The 19859-nt window shown below is 45.4% G+C and overlaps 1 protein-coding gene across 3 annotated transcripts in view; it reads left to right on the top strand.

The window, feature by feature from the left end:
- Cpped1 (calcineurin like phosphoesterase domain containing 1) overlaps positions 1 to 19859 on the top strand; it is a 103404-nt gene that overhangs the window by 61695 nt on the left and 21850 nt on the right. For 2 of the 3 annotated variants that reach the window (XM_085832110.1, XM_021185343.3), the window contains one exon: positions 16942 to 17364. The exons of the other annotated variant lie outside the window; for it this stretch is intronic. In XM_085832110.1, coding sequence (XP_085688236.1) covers positions 16942 to 17364 — 423 coding nt within the window. The remainder of the gene's footprint in view (positions 1 to 16941; positions 17365 to 19859) is intronic. 3 annotated transcript variants of the gene reach the window in all.

Here is a 19859-nt window from a genome sequence, read left to right as displayed (position 1 = left end):
CACAGAGAAAGGAGCTTCAGTTGAGGAAATGCCTCCATGAGATCCAACTGTAAGGCATTTTCTCAATTAGTAATCAAGGGGGAAAGGCCCCTTGTGGGTGGGACCATCTCTGGGCTGGGTAATCTTGGTTCTATAAGAGAGCAGTCTGAGCAAGCCAGTAAAGAACATCCCTCCATGGCCTCTGAATCAGCTCCTGCTCCCTGACCTGCTTGAGTTCCAGTCCTGACTTCTTTCAGTGATGAACAGCAATGTGGAAATGTAAGCTGAATAAACCCTTTCCTCCCCAATTTGCTTCTTGGTCATGATGTTTGTGTGGGAATAGAAACCCTGACTAAGACAGACACCATGTTATGTTGTTAAGCAAGGCTATTCTGAAGGGCTAGGTGGGACAAGTATATTTTCAGCTTACAATATTTTCATGTCCTTGTCCTAAGTTGAGAAGCATCTGAATTTGGGGGTATGAATTTAGGGTTCTTCTGAAAACCCAGCTGTCCTACATATAGGAATTGTTCAGGTATGGCTCATGTGGACCAAGTGCTGGCATCAAGTTCAGTCAGGAATGCTGGGCATCTTGTTCCCTTGGTGGGAAGGGTCTGATTCACTTCTCCAATGAATCTATGCATAGAATCCATGCATGGCTCTCTTCCCCACTGGGGGAAGTTTGATCTAAGTATAACTTCATTTCTTTACTGGAATATTGAGAGGAACAGGCCCTTTTAATCTCTTTCAGAAGCATTTAATCAGCACATAAGCCATTTCTGGGAAGAGCACAGAGCCTCACCGCACTTGTGCATGTACGTGTGTGTGTGTGTGTGTGTGTGTGTGTGTGTGTGTGTGTGTGCGTGCGCATATGTGTGTGCTTATGTGTACATTCGTGTGCATGTGTATATGTGTAATAACTCACACAAGGCTTGCAGGAGTTGAGGCACTGTCCTTGACACTTTACATGATGAACTTACTCAGTCTTCTGAGCTGTGCTGTGAAGTGGATGGGCTAATTAACTGAGCATGTTATATTCCTGGGTGTAATTTACCTGTGAGGAAGGGATGCCCAGATCTCAGTGCACATTGCATTCTGGCTGGCCATCCCATCCATTTTACCAAGGCAAAAGCAATCATTGTTTCTTGGTTGTCATGAAGAGGAGCAAATTTTCGAGCCAACAAAAGGAGCTTCTCAGGTGCCTCCATCTCTGGGCACTATTGTGATGATGCAGCAAGTCTCCTTTAACATTCTCCAGGTGACTTTTCAGACAGCCCTGCCAACCTCTCCTCACTCCCTTTTCCTCACTTCAAGCCAGAGTTTTCTAGAACATTCATGGCCTCGGATGTCTATGATGAATGCCAGGGAGCCTGGAGGACCTGCCTCATACCCATTATGACAGAGGCTCACTATGCCTTCCTGGTCATCCCTGTGTGATCCAGCTCCCTCTCGGGGTTGGTTTTAGCAGATGCACATCCTGGTGCTTGGTTCTTGGTGCTTGGCCTCATCTTCTCTGGTAAACAATGCCAGGGACACCCTCAGACTCTAGGGTGGCTGGGCTGTATTTAAGCAGCTTTGAGAACAGAAAAGGTTGTTGGAGTGGAAGTTTCTGGATGTGTCATGTGATGCAGACTCATGTGGTATTTGCTGAGGCAAGACCCATGGGAAGGCACGTGATGTTTGAAGAAAATATAAATAGGACTCAATGGACACTCAATGGCACAGTTGCATAGCTAGTTCTGCAAAGCCTCATTGGCCTTGAATCTTGGCTGAGCTTTGTTGAAAGATGCATGATAGAGAACTTCTGGCATCCTGGCCTAGGCCTGGTTGCTCATGCTGACTCCTGTTGATTCAGTGGAGGCTTGGCTGTTTCTTCTGGATCATACCGCCACTGTCTTCCTTCCACCCTTGCATTCAGTTGATAGTTTTCTTTGTTTTTTGTTGTTTTGGGGGATTTTTTTGCTTTTTTTTTTTTTTTTTTTGCTTTTTTTTTTTCCACATAGCATTTTTATTGATTCTCTGGGAGTTTGACACCATGCACTCTGATGACAATCCCTTCTCAGTCCTTCCATGTCGTCCTCCTCCCTTGTGCCCCCATTCACATAAGTAAAAGATAAAAATACTTTTTTAAAAGGAAACAAAAAGGAAGTCCACTTTGTGTTATCAGTACACTCACTCGAGCACAGTCAAATTCTTAGTGACCTCCCCTGAAACAGAACTGAGTCTTTCCCCTCCCACACCTCCACCAGAAGCCATCAACTGTGGAGAGCTAACTTCAGCATCCCATCACACTTTTTAAGAATTCTCTTTGGTCGGCCGACCCTGCGCCCTAGCTACTTTTCTGACCAGAAGAGGCTTGTGGCCCTACTCAGGCAGGGATCCATCCCATAATCAGCTTCTAAACGCGGACACCATTGCATACACTAGCAAGATTTTGCTGAAAGGACCCAAATATAGCTGTCTCTTGTGAGACTATGCAGGGGCCTAGCAAACACAGGAGTGGATGCTCACAGTCAGCTATTGGATGTATCACAGGGCTCCCAATGGAGAAGCTAGAGAAAGTACCCAAGGAGCTAAAGGGATCTGCAACCCTATTGTTGGAACAACATGATGAACTAACCAGTACCCCGGAGATCTTGTCCCTAGCTGCATATGTATCGAAAGATGGCCTAGTCGGCCATCAATGGAAAGAGAGGCCCATTGGACTTGCAAACTTTATATGCCCCAATATAGGGGAATGCCAGGGCCAAAAGAATGGGAATGGGTGGGTAGGGAAGTGGGGGGCGCTATGGGGGACTTTTGGGATAGCATTGGAAATGTAATTGAGGAAAATATGTAATAAAAAATATTAAAAATTAAAAAAAAACAGACACATAGAAGCGTATAAATGAATGGACAACAATTTGGTTAAAATCTTGCTCATTCTCCACAGTTCTATGCTCTGGCTCTAAGGAGCCTTAATAAACTACACTCTATAGCAAAAAAAAAAAAAAAAAAGCTCTTTGGTGCCTTCTTGTCTAGGCTGTTACTTTGGGGGGGGGTGGACTATGATGGGATAGGGGTTGTCAATGAATCTTAATCTATCTCTCTCTCTCTCTCTCTCTCTCTCTCTCTCTCTCTGTCTCTCTTTCTCTCTCTACCTGTCTCTCTGCCTGTCTGTCTGTCTCAGCTGTGTGACTGCAGTCATTGATATCATGGGAAGACTAGCCTCCTTGCTCTTCTTCACAGTCAGCAAAAACACAGATCATGGACTCCATTCAGTTTCTGGCACTAGCACAGACCACAAACATGGCCCCCTACTACAGCAGGTCACAGACCTAGACATGTTCCTCGGTAGCAGCACAGACCTGGTCATCGAAGGCATCACAAGGCAGCACAGACCACAGACATCTGCATGGCCTTTGATGGTAACTCAGACCATGGACATCAACACAAACCATGGCCCCAGGTGACAGTGAGAACCAGGACATCATCATGGTCTCAGTTGGTAGCTCAGGCCACCTATACTGTTGACAGTTTTCCTTTGTGTCTTTTTCCCTCATCTTATTGAGTGATAGGTGACAGTCATTTATTCTTTCTGAATTGTTGTTGTTGTTGTTGTTGCTGCTGCTGCTGCTGCTGTTTTGATACCGAGCTTCCCTGTGTAATCCTGGCTATCTGGGAACTCACTACATTAAACAGGCTTACCTTGAACTCCCATCATTCCGGAACTGAAGTGCACACACCACCAGGCCTGGGTTCCCTCTGAATTCTGAAGACTTTGCTCCCTCACCTCTGCTCCCTTGGTGTCGATCATAAGCCATTCAATGCCATTACCATTCTTGACCTTTTATTTGAAACTGGGAGTGCATAGGGCCTTCACATTGCAACTGTGGGCTCAATCATTTGTTCAGATGTTTCAAAAGAACAGGATTCCTGAATAAGCAAGACAGTGATGGTACTATGTCAGAGGTTGTGTGTCTTTTTTTTCCATCTTATTGTGTAAACTCAGTCAGCTAAGCCCATTGCCATGTGTCCATCTGTTTTGCAGTCTGTGGCTCATGTCTCTGCTACTTCATCTCTGTCTGAGTGTGGACTGTCTTTGTAATGGGACGTGCAGAAGGCATGCTGGGAAGGATGTTTTTAGTCCATCATCTTCAGCTGGAAACCTCTGCTAGAGAATACAGTGACTTTTAGAGTTATTTGTTTCGCAGACCGTAACTACCCTGGCATTTCCTTGGGTTGCTTTTGCATAATGACTTTATAGAAACAGGGTTCTGATGCCCTTGGTCTTTCACTGGCACTCCAGAGATCATTCTTGGATTCTATGGGTTCTAAGTAACCAAGGTAATACTGATTTCACATCTCAATATGGTGATTAATAGGCAGCATGATTCCAAAGGATGGATGGATGGATGGATGGATCAATAGCTAGATATTATGTGTTTCTCCCCAGGTTTTTAGAACTCCTAGTATATGGTCTTAGGGATTTTCAAGCAGATCTAGTTCAAGTCTGGCAAATTTGAATGTTTTTAGCCTTGCAATATGTCAATGTATAAACTTGGTTCCTAGGGGTTCCCCTCCTTTCTGGAGCTGTCTCTAATGTGTTGGTTTGAGTGTATCTGGACTAGGAAGGCACAGTTGAATACCTGGTACCTTGGATAGGCTTCTCCAAAGTGGCATAATTAAAGTTCTTATCCCTTGACCTCCAGACTCCCCTGGTGTTTTTTCCTGTGCAGAGATGCTGGGCAGACCCAGCAGAGATGACAAAGAAGTCATGGGCTCCTTCTCTGTTCAAAGCTTTGGGACTTTGCCAACAGACACACAAGGCATAGGCATGCTCACTGAAGATGCCCTAGAGATGGCTGACTTTGGACCACTCAGACCCTCCCCCGTGAGCTCTCATTTGTTCTCTACTTCAGTTCCTTGTGCACTCAGCTTATCTGTCCCTCCTGTGCTATAGAACAGCCAGCAAAGCCATGATTCTCTCCAGGATACCTTGGGCATGTACTCTGTGCTCTGACTTGTCTTGGTGAGAGGCTATCCTGCTGGTCTCAGGATCCTCAAAGCATCTAGCCTTGAATACAACAAATCATAACTTGTTTTTCCTCTATTATTTGAAGGCAGACACAGATTCTCTATTTTATGGCTAGAGAAATTTAGACAGCATACAGATTCTAATAGGGCATTCATGAGAGGAAGGATCTAGAGGTGGTGTGGCACTCAGAGACTGCTCTTGGTGGCTAGGTGGGTGGAGTGGCTTTCTCAGAAGGGCTGAGTATGGTGGATGAGGCATGGGCAGAAGCCATCAAGGGGAGATGAAGCCTGTCACCTGCCCCATGCTGCTTTGCTACCTGGAGTTTCCAAATGTTTCTCCCAGGTTTAGGACATGGAAAGTCTGCTGTTGAGTCCACACTCCGCTGTCCTGCCCTATGGGAGATGTGTTCATAAACTGTAACACTTTGTTAACAAGGACTACAGACTTCTTATTCTCAGCAGCAGAAATTTAATTTCTAAGGTTTTGTAGGCTCAGTTCCTTCCAAAACCTCTCTTGGCTTGTGTCCCTGTGTCTTAAACTCCCTAGCAGCAGGTCTCAGTAGATTGAGGCCCATTACAACAGATTCATTTACTCTCATCACCTCTCATAGACTGTCTTTAAATACATCGCATCCTAAAGTTCTGGGGGGCCAAGCCTCAACTGGAGAGATGAGGGGATGCGGTCCAATCAGTACCTAGGATGCCCTGCCACTGTGAGCTCACCATTGCAACAAGCCAGGAGATGAGTTGCCATTGTCAGCCTAAGGCTGGGCTGTCATTCATTTTGAGGAGAACCATCTCCAAGATAGGGTGAAGCCCCTTGTACACGGTACATATGCACACACATGTACATATCGACTTAAGCACCATCACTGTACAAAGCCAGGTGCTGCTGGAGCATCGCTCTGCTTGTACAGCACTACCTGGGTGTCTAAAATCCCACTCATAAAAAAGCTCCTGGAAGCTGGGGCACAAAGCAGCTAGGTGTGGGGCCAGGACTAGGCAGTGGGTGGCAGCAGTGGCACCGCCTGACAATGCTTCCCCATGAACTGCCATACCACTCCTCTGACTGCCCTGCCTTTGGCCCAGCTGGACAGAGCATTGAGTTTCCAAGGAACCGCTTGGAGTCTGCTTACCTGAAGGCTTTACCGATGGTTCTGTTCCCTTCATTGTAGCTTGTATCGAGTAGGAAAACTCCCCCTGAATCATGTTCCTCTCTCTGTTTACTGAGGTTGTCCTGTTATTTAATTAAAATTGTTTCCAGGAGTAGTTGAGTATATCATGATCAGTTCTCCTGAATCCTTGTGCCTCCAGGGAACGGGGATTATAAAGGTCTTATTTTCTTTGACTAAGTGACATCCTGTCTTGTCCATTTGCCACAGAGAACATTAGTTTGCTTGTTCTTGTTAGTGAAATGGTAAATGGATTCATAACCTGCATGGAACCCGTTTGCAATGTATTATTTAAGCAACCTCCATAGGGAAGAGAAGATATTGTGAAGGTCTCAGAAATGTATTGCTTTCATATATGTATGTGTGCATGTGCTCACATCTAGATGTATGTAGGTGCTTGTGTATATGGTTGTACATGTGTGTGCATGCATATAGAGCCCAGAGGACAAACTCAGTTGTTGTTCTCAGAAGCCATGCATGGTTTTTTTTTTTTTTTTTCAGAGTCTTCTCAAGTTGTCCCGGAGCTCTCAAAATATAATAGGCCAGGGAGTCCTGGGGGAGGGGGGTCTCCTTGCCTCAGCCTCCCCAGTGCTAGGTTTACAAGCACAGCCAGACGTTGGTCTTTCTTACATGGGTTCTGGTGATCAGGCTTGGATCCTGGGACTCCAAGGTAAGCACTTTGCTGACCTGGTTTGTATTCCCAGCCCCTGGTTTGTATTTTAAATGGCAGTTTCCTAGTGGCATTTTGTCCTGTCTGCGGGCTATCACAAGAGCTGGCTGCTTGCTTCTTGTTCTGTCTTTCCTGTGAGAGAGTCATAGTCTTCAGTCATTTTTAGCAGCTTCTTTACTCTTTTACCCTCAGAGGGAAGACAACGTGTTATGACTGTGATGGTCTCTGCTTAGTGGGTATAAGCACTACCTTTGGGCGGTGTATGCATGCACCTCTGGCCGAGAGCCCCTGTACCTCAGCACAGTAATGTTTTTCCCCTCAGAAAATCAGCCCTTATCTGAAGAAGAAGAAGAAGAAAAAATCCTGGCTGCAATATGGATACCTGTGTTCTTAGAAATGGAATAAGCCCCCTGGTTCTCAGTAAATCACAAGTGTGATACTTAGACTCCTCAGGAAACCCAGAGTTCATTGCCAGGGTTTTCCACACAGGACTTTATCATTGTAAGATCATATATACTTGCGATACCTTCCAACTAACATGTGTATAATGAACATAAATCCAGTTGTGTGCATGGCAAGCTAAGGTTATACTGTAGCGGGGGGGAGCGTAGATCCATCCTGTTTTGGGGAAAGCAGTGGGAGGCCATCTTTCTCACCTCTGGGTGCCAACTTGGAGTAGTGTCAGTGTACCAAGTACCCCTTGTGTGTTCACACTGAGAGCAGCCCAAGGTTAGTTCTAGAGTAGACATGGGTAATTCTTTTTCAAGGGCATTATGGCTCAGACTCAGGCAAGATTGACCATCACTCTGTCTTCTTCTGAGTGTCTCCAGACAGCATGACACTTCCACATACTCAGGTGGGCTCCTTTGCTCCTGGTCCTTCCTGCACCATTTAGTGCAGCAGCCCTGACCCAGCTTTACCTCCTAGCTGAGAAACATGAAGTCACCTCGTTGCCAGCCCCTCTCCACAACTCCCTTAAATGCTGTAGCAGATGCCTGGCCAGGGAAACAAAGACAGTAGAGCTGCTTCATTCTTGCGATCTCTGTACCTCTGCCCAGCACTGGGCATCCTGAAGGCATTGCAGGTGCAGTTGTTGGTTGGGTTTTACTTTCTAAAGTCTGTGTCACCTTCAGCCTCTGCATGGGAGTGAACCCTACAGTTCCAAACGAGGAGCATAGTCACTGTGCTGTGTCAGCCATGTTCAAAATACAAGTCACAGAGGCTCAGGCAAAGCAGAGGAAGTTTTCTCTCACAGTCTCACCCACGCCAGGGTGCCTCACTTGGCCCACTGTACAGTGGACCCACCATTTCTATTTTGCTCTCTGGCTACTGGTTAGATTTGGGATTTCAAAGCAGGCTGGGCGATGGTGGCGCACGCCTTTAGTCCCAGCACTTGGGAGGCAGAGGCAGGCGAATTTCTGAGTTTGAGGCCAGCCTGGTCTACAAAGTGAGTTCCAAGACATCCAGGGCTATACAGAGAAACCCTGTCTCGAAAAACAAACAAACAAAACAAAGTCACACAGCTGCTTCAGGACGGAGGAATCTTTGAAGAGTGGTAGGTAGGATAGGGAGACATGAGCTGTGGAGAACACCAGGTGAGAGGCCATGTGGACCTGAGGCAGTGCTGAAAGCTGGGGCTCTCTTCAGCCCTCACCATCCCCAAGCCTAAGCAAGCCTTCCTTCCCAGCCTCAAAACTTAGTACTCTGTGAGTACTTAATTGCCATTTTCACTAGCCTGATGACTGGAAAATAGCTTAGCGTAGCTTACCTTTCCAAAGCTGGGAGATCCTTGGTATTGGAAATTGAACATCAGATATTTACATTACCTATGATTCATAACTGTTACAAAATTATAATTATGAAATAACAACAAAGATAATTTGATGGTTGGGCGTCAGTACATCGTGAGAAGATATGGGATGACTGTAATCTGAAGTTGAGGAATAACAGGAGCTACTGGGAGTATTGAGTCAGTCACTGGAATCCTCATATGTCGGGAGGGATGGGAAAGGGGGACTTTGTAAAGCCATCAGTTGGTTCCTTAAACAAGGAAGCATGCAGTTAGTGTGACCTCATGGTTCAATCTCCTAGGTGTGTGCTCCAGAGAAATGATGCATCCACAGAGAAGGTATATGTGAGGCTATTTACAGCAACCCTGTTTCCAGTAGCTAAAAGGAAGAAACAGCCCAACCAGGACACCTATCATATGGCAAATGGATAAGTGGAATTCAGTCCACCCTTACAGCACCATACTGTCAAACAGCAAGTGTACCAATGGAGGCTACGGCAGATGAAACTTGGAAGTGTGGTTCACAGGAGGAAGTCAGCTGTAGCACACCGTAGAGAGTTAGCAGAAGCCAAGTACACTTTTAGGCTTCGTAAGGGATTCATGGTTATTAGAATGAATAATAGTGAAAATAAAGTAACAGTCATCTCCTGCCGGACAGGAGCACTAAGCCAGATATTTGAAACTGAGGTTAGTGCTCCTTCCTCAGCATCGCCTTCCCTTCAGATGCCTGGGAGCTGGATGGAGCCCAGGGCTGAGTGCAGCCTTTCTGTACCACTGAGCCACATCTTCAGCCCCTAGGTCTTGACCTTGGAAGTCATCTGGCATACAAAAGAATGCTTTTTATGGTAATGCCATTGTCGAGAAAGAATACAATTTGTTCCGAGAACAATCTTGTTTCACATTTTTAATTGATGTTACTCATGGTGTTGTGTTGCGTCGTTTTATGTTTCTGAAGCACCTTTCTGTCATTTTTGCCTCTCCTGTTTCTGTTTCCCTGAGAATAAAGAGCTAGAAATGCGTGTTGTTGGCCTTGGCATTTACTTTGTCTGTTCCTGTTAAAATTATATTTATACTTGTTTACCTAACGAGAGCTAATTTCAGCACATTTGTTAGTTCTTAGGTGTCTTGATTATTTTTCTTATTATGAAAGTAATTTATGCTCATGTGACATCCGGGGTATGGTGAGTATAGGGAGAGACTGCAGTGTTCCTGTCCCTCTCGCCCACCCATGGATAATTCGCTCTAACAGCTTTGTCGGGATTTTTCTAGACACTTTATCTCTTGATACCCTCCATGATTTATCTTCAACAAAATTGTGTCATTTCTATTAGCTCCTTCCATTTGCAGTTTGTCCTGGCCCCGCCCAAGGTAACATTTCCCAAAAGTGTCAGAGTAGAGCTTGAGTGAGTTGTGTTTTTTTGGCTTGGTTTGAACTTTCTCTCTTCTTATCACTGCTAAAGGACACACCACTGTTCGAATTTGAGGTCTTTGCTAACATCACAGTGAGCAAGCTTTGCTGTATGCTCTTGTGTGTGCTGCTTCAGGCGGGCATCTTTCTGGTCTCTTATTGAAAGTTTGAGTTGATATTTCCTAGTGATCCCTTGGGAGAAGTTTGAAGGTCAAGCTATGGTTTTCACTGTTGAGTTGGTGCCCGACGTGACTATTCTGTGTCCAGCCTCCACAGAAGAAGGAGCATTGCTGACACCATTCCCACCTCTTAGGACTTTGGCCGGAAGGTCCTGTTTCTGGTGTGTTAGCTATCCCTGTGCTATAATTTCCCTACCTGGCTCAAGGCAGCAACATTGTGTCAAGGCTCAGCCAAGCTCCCTGAGCATAAGGGAAATACCAAGGAAAGCCGAGGTGACATCAAACCTGCCTTCTCAATGGACAGGGAGGAAGCTGAGCACGATCTGCATGTTAGATACTTTCCTATGAAAGCAAGATGGAGTAGTAGGACCTAACTAGAAACCCAAAGCTCAGAGGATCCTGTGTCCCTCAGAATGTAGCTTGAGTTCTCTGAGTCCAGGGACCTTGCCTGCTCCTTCCTGAAATGCTAGCCCAAAGGGCAGTGGTGTAAAGCTGTAAGCACTAGAGTCTGGTGATAACCATGGCTGTATCCAGCCCCACCGGCCATGAACTCTAAGCTCCTGCATCCACCACTGTCAACCTTCCGCTGGAAGGTGTCGTGTGTACAGTTCATTGGTGCCGGGTTCCCCACCCGTACTGCTATGCACCTGTAACTCCATCCACCCCATAAATCCTTTTCCCTTGGAAGACTGAAGCTCTCCTCCTAGTAAACAGTTCCCTTCTCTGAACCCTGCCTGCAGACTGCGGTGGCTACTTTTGTAGTTTCTGTCTCTGTCTGACCACTCTGTGCTTCATGTAAGTACAGTTATGTAACATCTGCCTTTCCTGACCAGCTCACTTCACTCAGCATAATGTCGTAGAAGTCCAGCCATGTTATAGCATACCAGAATGTCCTTCCTTTTCAAGACCCAATATTTTATTTTATAAAATATTTTATAAACACACAGCACATACACACACACTTTGATATATATCATTGGATATTTGTTACATGGCTTAACTATTTTGATCATAACAATTTATGCTATTGTGAGTACAGATGTGAACATAGCTATTAAGACCCTGATTTTGAGCAGACCTTGGGCACAAACCAGTCCCACAACACCCAGAGGAAGCTCCACTCCCAAGGGCTCTAACATGCCCAGGATCATAGGATCACAGGAGCTTGTCCACACCAGGATCTCAGGGTGCCAAAGGCAGATTGACTTCCAGGAGCTCTGACACACCCAGGATCTCAGGATCACAGGATCACAGAATCACAGAATCACAGAATCTCGGGATCACAGAGACAGCTCGATTCTGAGAAGATCTGACACAACCAGGATCACAGGAAGGATAGATATAGTCAGATATAGTAAGGGCAGGTATCCTAGAGATAACCAGATGGCAGGAGAGAAGCATAAAAACATAAACAACAGAAACCAAGATTACTTGACATCATCAGAACCCAATTCTCCCACCATAGCAAGTCCTGGATACACCATCACACCGGAAAAGTAAGATACGGATCTAAAATCACTTCTCATGATGATGATAGAGGATGTTAAGAAGGACAAAAATAGCTCCCTTAAAGAAATACAGAAGAACACAGGTAAACAGCTAGAAGCCCTTAAAGATGAAACACAAAAATCCCTTAAAGAATCACAGAAAAACACAATCGATCAGGCAAAGGAAATGAACAAAACCATCCAACATCTATAAATGGAAATAGAAACAATAAAGAAATCACAAAGGGAGACAAACCTGGAGTTAGAAAACCTAGTAAAGAGATCAAGGGTCATAGATGCAAGCATCACCACCAGAATACAAGAGATGGAAGAGAGAATCTCAGGTGCCAAAGATACCATAGAAAACATTGACACAACAGTCAAAGAAAATGCAAAAAGCAAAAACTCCTAGCCCAAAACTTCCAGGAAGTCTAGGACACAATGAGAAGGCCAAACCTAAGGATAATAGATATAGAAGAGAGCAAAGATTCCCAACTTAAAGGGCCAGTAAATATCTTCAACAAAATTATAGAAGAAAACTCCCCTAACCTAAAGAAAGAGATGCTCATCAACTTACAAGAAGCCTACAGAACTCCAAATAGACTGGACCAGAAAAGAAATTCCTCCTGCCACATAATAATCAAAACATCAAATGCACTAAATAGAGAATATTAAAAGCAGTAAGGGAAAAAGGTCAAGTAACATATATAGGCAGACCTATCAGAATTACACCAGACTTTTCGCCAGAAACTATAAAAGCCAGAAGAACCTGGGCAGATGTCATACAGACCCTAAGAGAACACAAATGCCAGTCCAGGATACTATATCCAGCAAAATTCTCAATTACCATAGATAGATAAACCAAGATACTCCATGACAAAAACAAATTTACACAATATCTTTCCACAAATCCAGCCCTACCAAGGATAATAGATAGAAAATACCAACACAAGGAAGGAAACTGCACCCTAGAAAAAGCAAGAAAGTAATCTTCCAACAAACCCAAAAGAAGATAACCACACAAACATAATTCCACTTCTAGCAACAAAAATAATAGGGAAGCAACAATCACTATTCCTTAATCTCTCTTAACATTAATGGATTCAATTCCCCAATAAAAAGACAGAGACTAACTGACTTGATATGTAAACAGGACCCAGCATTTTGCTGCATACAGGAAATGCACCTCAGGGACAAAGACAGACACTACCTCAGAGTAAAAGGCTGAAAACCAATTTTCCAAGCAAATGGTCCCAAGAAACAAGCTGGAGTAGCCATTCTAATATGGAATAAAATCAACTTTCAGTCAAAAGTTATCAAAAAAAAGATAAGGGAGGACACTTCATATTCATCAAAGGAAAAATAGACCAAGAAGAACTTTCAATTTTGAACACCTATGATCCAAATGCAAGGGCACCCACATTCATAAAAGAAACTACTAAAGCACAAAGCACACATTGCACCTCACACAATAACAGTGGGAAACTTAACACCCCACTCTCAGGAATGCACAGATCATGGAAACAGAAATTAAACAGAGACACAGTGAAACTAGAGAAGTTATGATCCAAATTGATTTAACAGATATCTACAGAACATTTCATCCTAAAACAAAGGAATATATCTTCTTCTCAGTACCTCACGGCACCTTCTCCAAAAGTGACCATATAATCAGTCACAAAACCGGCCTCAACAGATGCAAAAAGGTTGAAATTATCCCATGCATCCTATCAGATCACTATGAATTAAGGTTGGTCTTCAATAACAACAAAAACAATAGAAAGACCAATACATGAAGAAGCTCAACAACACTCTACTCAATAATAATAATAATAATAATAATAATAATAATAATTATGTGATTCTGTGATCCTGAGATCCTGGGTGTGTCAGAGCTCCTGGAAGTCAATCTGCCTTTGGCACCCTGAGATCCTGGTGTGGACAAGCTCCTGTGATCCTATGATCCTGGGCATGTTAGAGCCCCTGGGAGTGGAGCTTCCTCTGGGTGTTGTGGGACTGGTTTGTGCCCAAGGTCTGTTCAAAATCAGGGTCTTAATAGCTATGTTCACATCTGTACTCACAATAGCATAAATTGTTATGATCAAAATAGTTAAACCGGGCTGGCGAGATGGCTCAGTGGGTAAGAGCACCCGACTGCTCTTCCAAAGGTCCAGAGTTCAAATCCCAGCAACCACATGGTGGCTCACAACCCTCTGTAACGAGATCTGGCACCCTCTTCTGGAGTGTCTGAAGACAGCTACAGTGTACTTACATATAATAAATAAATAAATAAATAAATAAATAAATAAATAAATAAAGTTAAACCATGTAACATATCCAATGACATATGCCAAAGTGTGTGTGTATGTGCTGTGTTTATAAAATATTTTATAATATTTTATAATAATAATAATTAATAATAATATTATTATTTAATGAAGCCACAACATACCCAAACTTATGGAACATAATGAAAGCAGTGGTAAGAGGAAAATTCATAGCTCTGAGTGCCTCCAAAAAGAAACTAGAGAGAGCATACACTAGCAACTTGACAGCACATCTGGATGGTTTTGTTCGATTCCTTCACCTGTTTGCTTGTGTTTTCCTCTAATTCTTTAAGGGATTTTTGTGTTTCCTCTTTAAGGGATTCAAACTGTTTACCTGAGTTCTTCTGTATTTCTTTTTTCTTTGTTGTTTGTTTTTGTTTTTGTTTTTTTGAGACAGGGTTTTTCTGTATAGCCCTGGCTGTCCTGGAACTCACTCTGTAGACCAGGCTGGCATTGAACTCAGAAATCTGCCTGCCTCTGCCTCCCAAGTACTGGGATCAAAGGCATGCGCCACCACCTCCTGGCTCTGTATTTCTTTAAGGGAGTTGTTTATGTTCTTCTTAAAGTCCCCTATCAGCATCATGAGATGTGATTTTAGATCCGATCTTTCTTTTCGGGTGTGTTGGGGTATCCAGCATTTGCTATAGTAGGAGAACTGGATTCTGATATTGCCAAGTAGCCTTGGTTCTATTGGTAAGGTTCTTGCGTTTGCCTTTCACCATCTGGTTATCTCTGATGTTAGTTGGTCTTGCTGTCTCTGGCTGGAGCTTGTCCCTCCTGTGGGCCAGTAAGCCTGTCTGCACTCCTGGGAGACCAGCTCTCTCCTGGAGGGACCTATGTCCAGAGGGCTATGGAATAGCTGCAGGTCCTGGGTGCAGATGGGTACTGGAAGGATCCTGACCCAGCTATTCCATTGTTCCTGTGCCCTGTGCACTCCTGGAAGGTCCTATTTTGGACAGTTACAGGAGAGAAAATGAAGTTCTCACCTCTGGGCCTGGGTGAGAGCACTCCTGGGAGACCAGCTCTCTCCTGGTGGGACCTGTGTACAGAGGGCTGTGGAACAGCCTTAGCTCCCGGGTGCACAAGCCATGCACAGTCTCTGTTTTTCTCTCTCTCTCTCTCTCTCTCTCTCTCTCTCTCTCTCTCTCTCTCTCTCTCTCTCTCTCTGTCTTTCTCTCTCTACCTGCTGCCTGCAAATCTAGATGTAGAACTCTCAGTCACTCTCCAGCACCATTGTGTGTGTCTGCCTACCACTATGCTGCCTTCCATGATGTTAATAAACTAAACCTCTGAAACTATAAGCCAATCCCAATTCAATGCTTTCTTGTATAAGAGTTTCTGTGGTGGTGGTGCCTCTTCACAGCAATTGAACGCTGACTAATACAGTATCTTCTCAGGAGAGTTGCATTTCTGGCTTTTATGTATTTCATTAGGGTCTCACACATGAAGAAAACATTTCAGTGACACACTGAGATTCTGACCTTACACAGCAACAGTGCAGCTAACAGTGAATAGTATGAAAGCAGGGATAGGAAGCGAGACAGACGGATATCCCATCACTGTGGACGCTTACCTGAGCCCCTCAGATCTGGTAAACCTCATCAGGCCATGAGGAAAGAGTGGCCACTTAGGTGATCTGAGCCACAGCATCAAGGATGAGGCGGTCACCTGGGACCTCCTGAGCAGTGAGGGAGGGAAGCCCCTTTAAACTGTGATCTGTGCAGCCGGCATTTCTGCAGCTCTGAGTTTCCTGATTTCTGTCCTGGGTTCTCCCCGGTTCCCACATCATGTTTGCTGCTTTACATCTGAAGTCCTTTGTCTCTGCATCTCTGCCTTTCTTAGCTCAGCTGCTTCATGTGGACTCTTCTTGGCATTCTCTAAGGTTTATTTCCTAATTGATATTTCAGTGTGCAGTTTTGGTGACATGCAGATATTTCGATTTGTGTATAATCCCAACTCCTGTTATGGGCACAGCAGGATTACCTCAGAGTTACCCGTCATTTGTCAGGGGACACTCAGACCTGCCCCTCCAGCTCTGTGAAGTGTCAGCTTTAATCCCTTTGCTGTGGGTCCCATCATGTCTATCCAGGGAAGTGGGCTGCTCCTTTCCATCATCCTTGTGCCACTTCTGCCACTGGAGTTGCACCTTCATCCTACTTTCCTCATGGCGGCAGGTGGGCTGCACACATGGTCCAACTCCCAAGTGTAGAGGAAGGGATTTATGCCTATTCCTGTCACTAAATTGATGCTTCACACATAGTCGATGCTCAATAAATATTTGCTGAATAAATTTGCACAGAAAGGCTGTGAAGAACAGATGTGGAATTGAATTGGTCATTTTAAAATGCACTTATTAAAGCTTTAATACATTATTACAGGAAGTGCAGAAGCCAGCAATATGGAAAAAGAAGAGGGTGCTACTTGCCCACACATTTCTCCAACTCTCTATCCAAATAATCATTTCCATTCTTAGTCCTGTATGCCGCAGTGGGAAGGGGGATGTGCCGAGCACTGTGATGCTGAGCCTGTATGTGCCTCATTGAACTGCTGAAGATATAGGGAACACCTCTTCCTGTGCTGGGCCCTGGCACACTAGTCACTAGATTCAGGGGTTTTCTCCTCTAAAGGTACTGATGGATTCTGTGAGGCCAAATAGATAACTGTGTGCAGCCCTTGTTCAAAACCAGGTCCACACAGACATAGAGCAGGGATAACTGGGTGCACCCCGAGGCAGCAGTGAGCTCATCAGGTTGCAGGAGTGAGCAGGAAAGTGCTAAACTCTGAGGAGTAGGCAGGTACATGCTTTATCTGTTTGACATTTCTGCAACAGTATTCTCAATTGTTCTGTCTTAGTCTCTTGTGAGTATATAGGTAAATGGCCTGCAGCGCTCTCATAATTCCCTTCACTCTGTAGGAACTCCATGGCGGCAAGAACAGACCAGGGACCTGCAGCGAGTACTGAAAGCCGTCAACCAGGACATCCCACTGGTGATGGTCAGCGGCAACCATGACTTGGGCAACGCCCCCACAGCCGAGACTGTGGAGGAGTTCTGCCAGACATGGGGAGACGACTACTTCAGCTTTTGGGTCGGGGGCGTCCTGTTCCTGGTGCTCAACTCCCAGTTCTTGTACGATGCCTCCAGGTGCCCTGCACTGAAGCAGGCCCAGGATCACTGGCTGGACCAACAGCTGAACATTGCAGAGCAGAAACAGTGCCAGCACGCCATTGTCTTCCAGCATATCCCGCTATTCCTGCAGAGTATTGATGAAGACGACGACTACTTCAACCTCACCAAGACCGTCCGTAAGGAACTGGCCGACAAGCTCACCAGAGCAGGTAATGCCTGGGGTATGTGTGTGTCAACCTCCTTCTGCCACCTGGCGAAGTGAAGAGGGGACAAGGCTTGGATGGGACTGGTTCTGATCTTACTCACTAGTAATATAGCTGTGGGCAAGCTGCCAATTCCTTCCTGCCTCAGTGTCTACCCTAGGATGACTAAGGGTGGAGATCCTAGGAAGCATCAGGATGGCCCCTGACCTGCCTAGCCCCTGGAGTAGATGCCCAAAGCTGAGGATAGGAGTCTTGGAGGTCAGGGGTCCTAGCAGAAGGGCTCGGAATGTGATTACATGTACCTTGGGAGATGGAAAGAGCTAATAACAGCTTCCTTCCTTTCTGTGGCAAGCATGAACTGGCTCAAGGAAAGGACAGAGAAGCCTTAAGACCCAAGCACCATATCATAGTCCTCATGCATCACACAGGAAACCTTGGCGTGAGGCTTTATTAGATTGATCCTGAAACCTTCATGTGTTCGCCTGTTCAGGGGTACACCATGCTTCCTTCCTTCCTGAATTAGGATGAGGAGGTGTATGCATAGCATCTCTGTCATGTAGACTTGCAGCTACATTTGTGTGATCACATGTATACAATCGCAAAGTGAAGATGCCTGTTTTAAAGGTCAGCCTTAGATTATGATGGCCACTCCCTGGTACTCTCCCATGCCACCTCTCTCCTCCTTAGTTCCCTTTCCTGGGGCCCTCTCTTGAGTAATGGAGTGTCCTAGATGGCTCACCTCAGTGATTAGTAGTCACCAGCCATGACAGTGGCTGTGTGTCCTGTCCCTGGTTTTCCTCTTAGACTGTTCCACAGTTTATTTGTGTCACACACTTGTAAGAAATGAATTGCTTCATTTAGTTGCTGCAGGAAGGAGCAAGAGTTGAAGTTGGAAGTGGTCTCACTCAAGAGTCAAAATTTGTTAAGCAAAACAACAACAACAACAAAACAACTTCTGGTCTTCTCTTACTCATGGTCCACTATGAAACCCAATAGGCTCTTCTGTACTTCTGGGGCATTTTACAAAAAGCTTGTGTTATCAGAAACATTCTCTAACTGTTCCGTGGAGATGATGTTGGGAAACTCCTATTGAAGGCCTTTGATATCTCAGGCCATGCTTGAGTTAGTGTGGAACGCACTTCTGAAGCCAAGGAAGCAGAGCTAATATCAGGATGGCATCTGCTCCACCATAGAGACCGTTTTACATCAGAGAATGTCCAGTTCTTCCACCACACGTGGATGCATATAAGTGATGCAAACTCAGTTCCCAACTGCTGGTCGTTCATCATGCTGTCAGCATTCTCGAGTGGCACAAGGGTCTGAGCTGCCCATCCCAGGACAGAGCACATACCATCTGTGAGAATGTCCAGATGCTGAGAGGACCCACAGTGCTAACAGGGTGCCTGTGGAGGAAGTGTGGTAAAACTACCCAGAGCCTGTGGACACAACAGCTGGAGCAGGGTTTCTTGTCAGCACATCCCCTGAGGACTGTGTGTGCTTCTAAAGTGAATCCCATGGCCCCATCCTGTCAAGGTTGATGTCTTCAGCTGGTTGGTGCCTTTGGGTAGGACCAACCCTGTCCCTAGGCAGAACTAAATGGGAAGCCAAATTATGATCCAAAAGTTGGTTTGTAAGCGAGAAACTTGGTGGTGTTTTCCATTCTTGATGGTTTTAGACCTACATCCTGTGGGCTCTGGGTCCAGTAGGGCCTCCTTGCCTGGCAGGACTGTGTTCATTTGGGGCCTTTTTCTGCTTCCTTCATATTGAATCAGCTCCAGCCAGACCCTCCGTACACTCTCCTACCCCAGCACAAGGTCCAGCTCTTCCTTCAGCTTGCCCTTCCCAGAAGTCCTTTCCTATTGCTCTGGTTGTGAGACCAACTCAGGTTTCTACCTTTTTGGTATAAAGCTCTTCTCCCCTCCAGTTCCTGGTCAGCGTTGTCTTGATCCAGCTCTTGTCAGTTGGACATGCTGAGTCTCTCACTAGACTGTCAGCTCCTTGAAGGCCCATCTGCCCTGCCTTTAGGTATGACTCAGGGCTCAGCTCACAGGAAGGCCTCTGTGATGTGGATGGAGTGCAGGGCAGGAAGGAAAGTCTTTTAACTCATCCAGCCCTCGATGGCCGGCTGACAGAGCTCAATGGTGTCCAGGACACACTCTGTGACAAGCGCAATGGAGAAGACTCCATCTCATATTGTCTGTCCTGTGCCTTCCACATCGTAAGGTGTGCAGCCTTTGTCTTTCCTCCCTGCCTTTCATCTAGGTCACCCAGCATCCGTTTCTCCCCCAGCCCTTCTTTGCCCCTAGCCTTAGGATCCTTACCTAAATCTACTTCAGGTAACACTAGAGAGCTCGAAGCCCCTCCTACTGTGGGTCTGCATTGCGTGCTAAGTCTGGCCACCAGGCACAGAACAAACAGATGTTTCAAGCCCTGTATATGTGTGTCTCGGGGGCAGGGCAGGGGCTGCTACTTGACCAGGCAGAATGTGGACAGTGGCTGAA

This window comes from Mus caroli, unplaced genomic scaffold, assembly GCF_978045245.1.
Source record: "Mus caroli unplaced genomic scaffold, Mus_caroli_1 scaffold_17, whole genome shotgun sequence".
NCBI lineage: Eukaryota > Metazoa > Chordata > Mammalia > Rodentia > Muridae > Mus > Mus caroli.
This window is presented reverse-complemented; position numbering and strand designations above follow the sequence as displayed.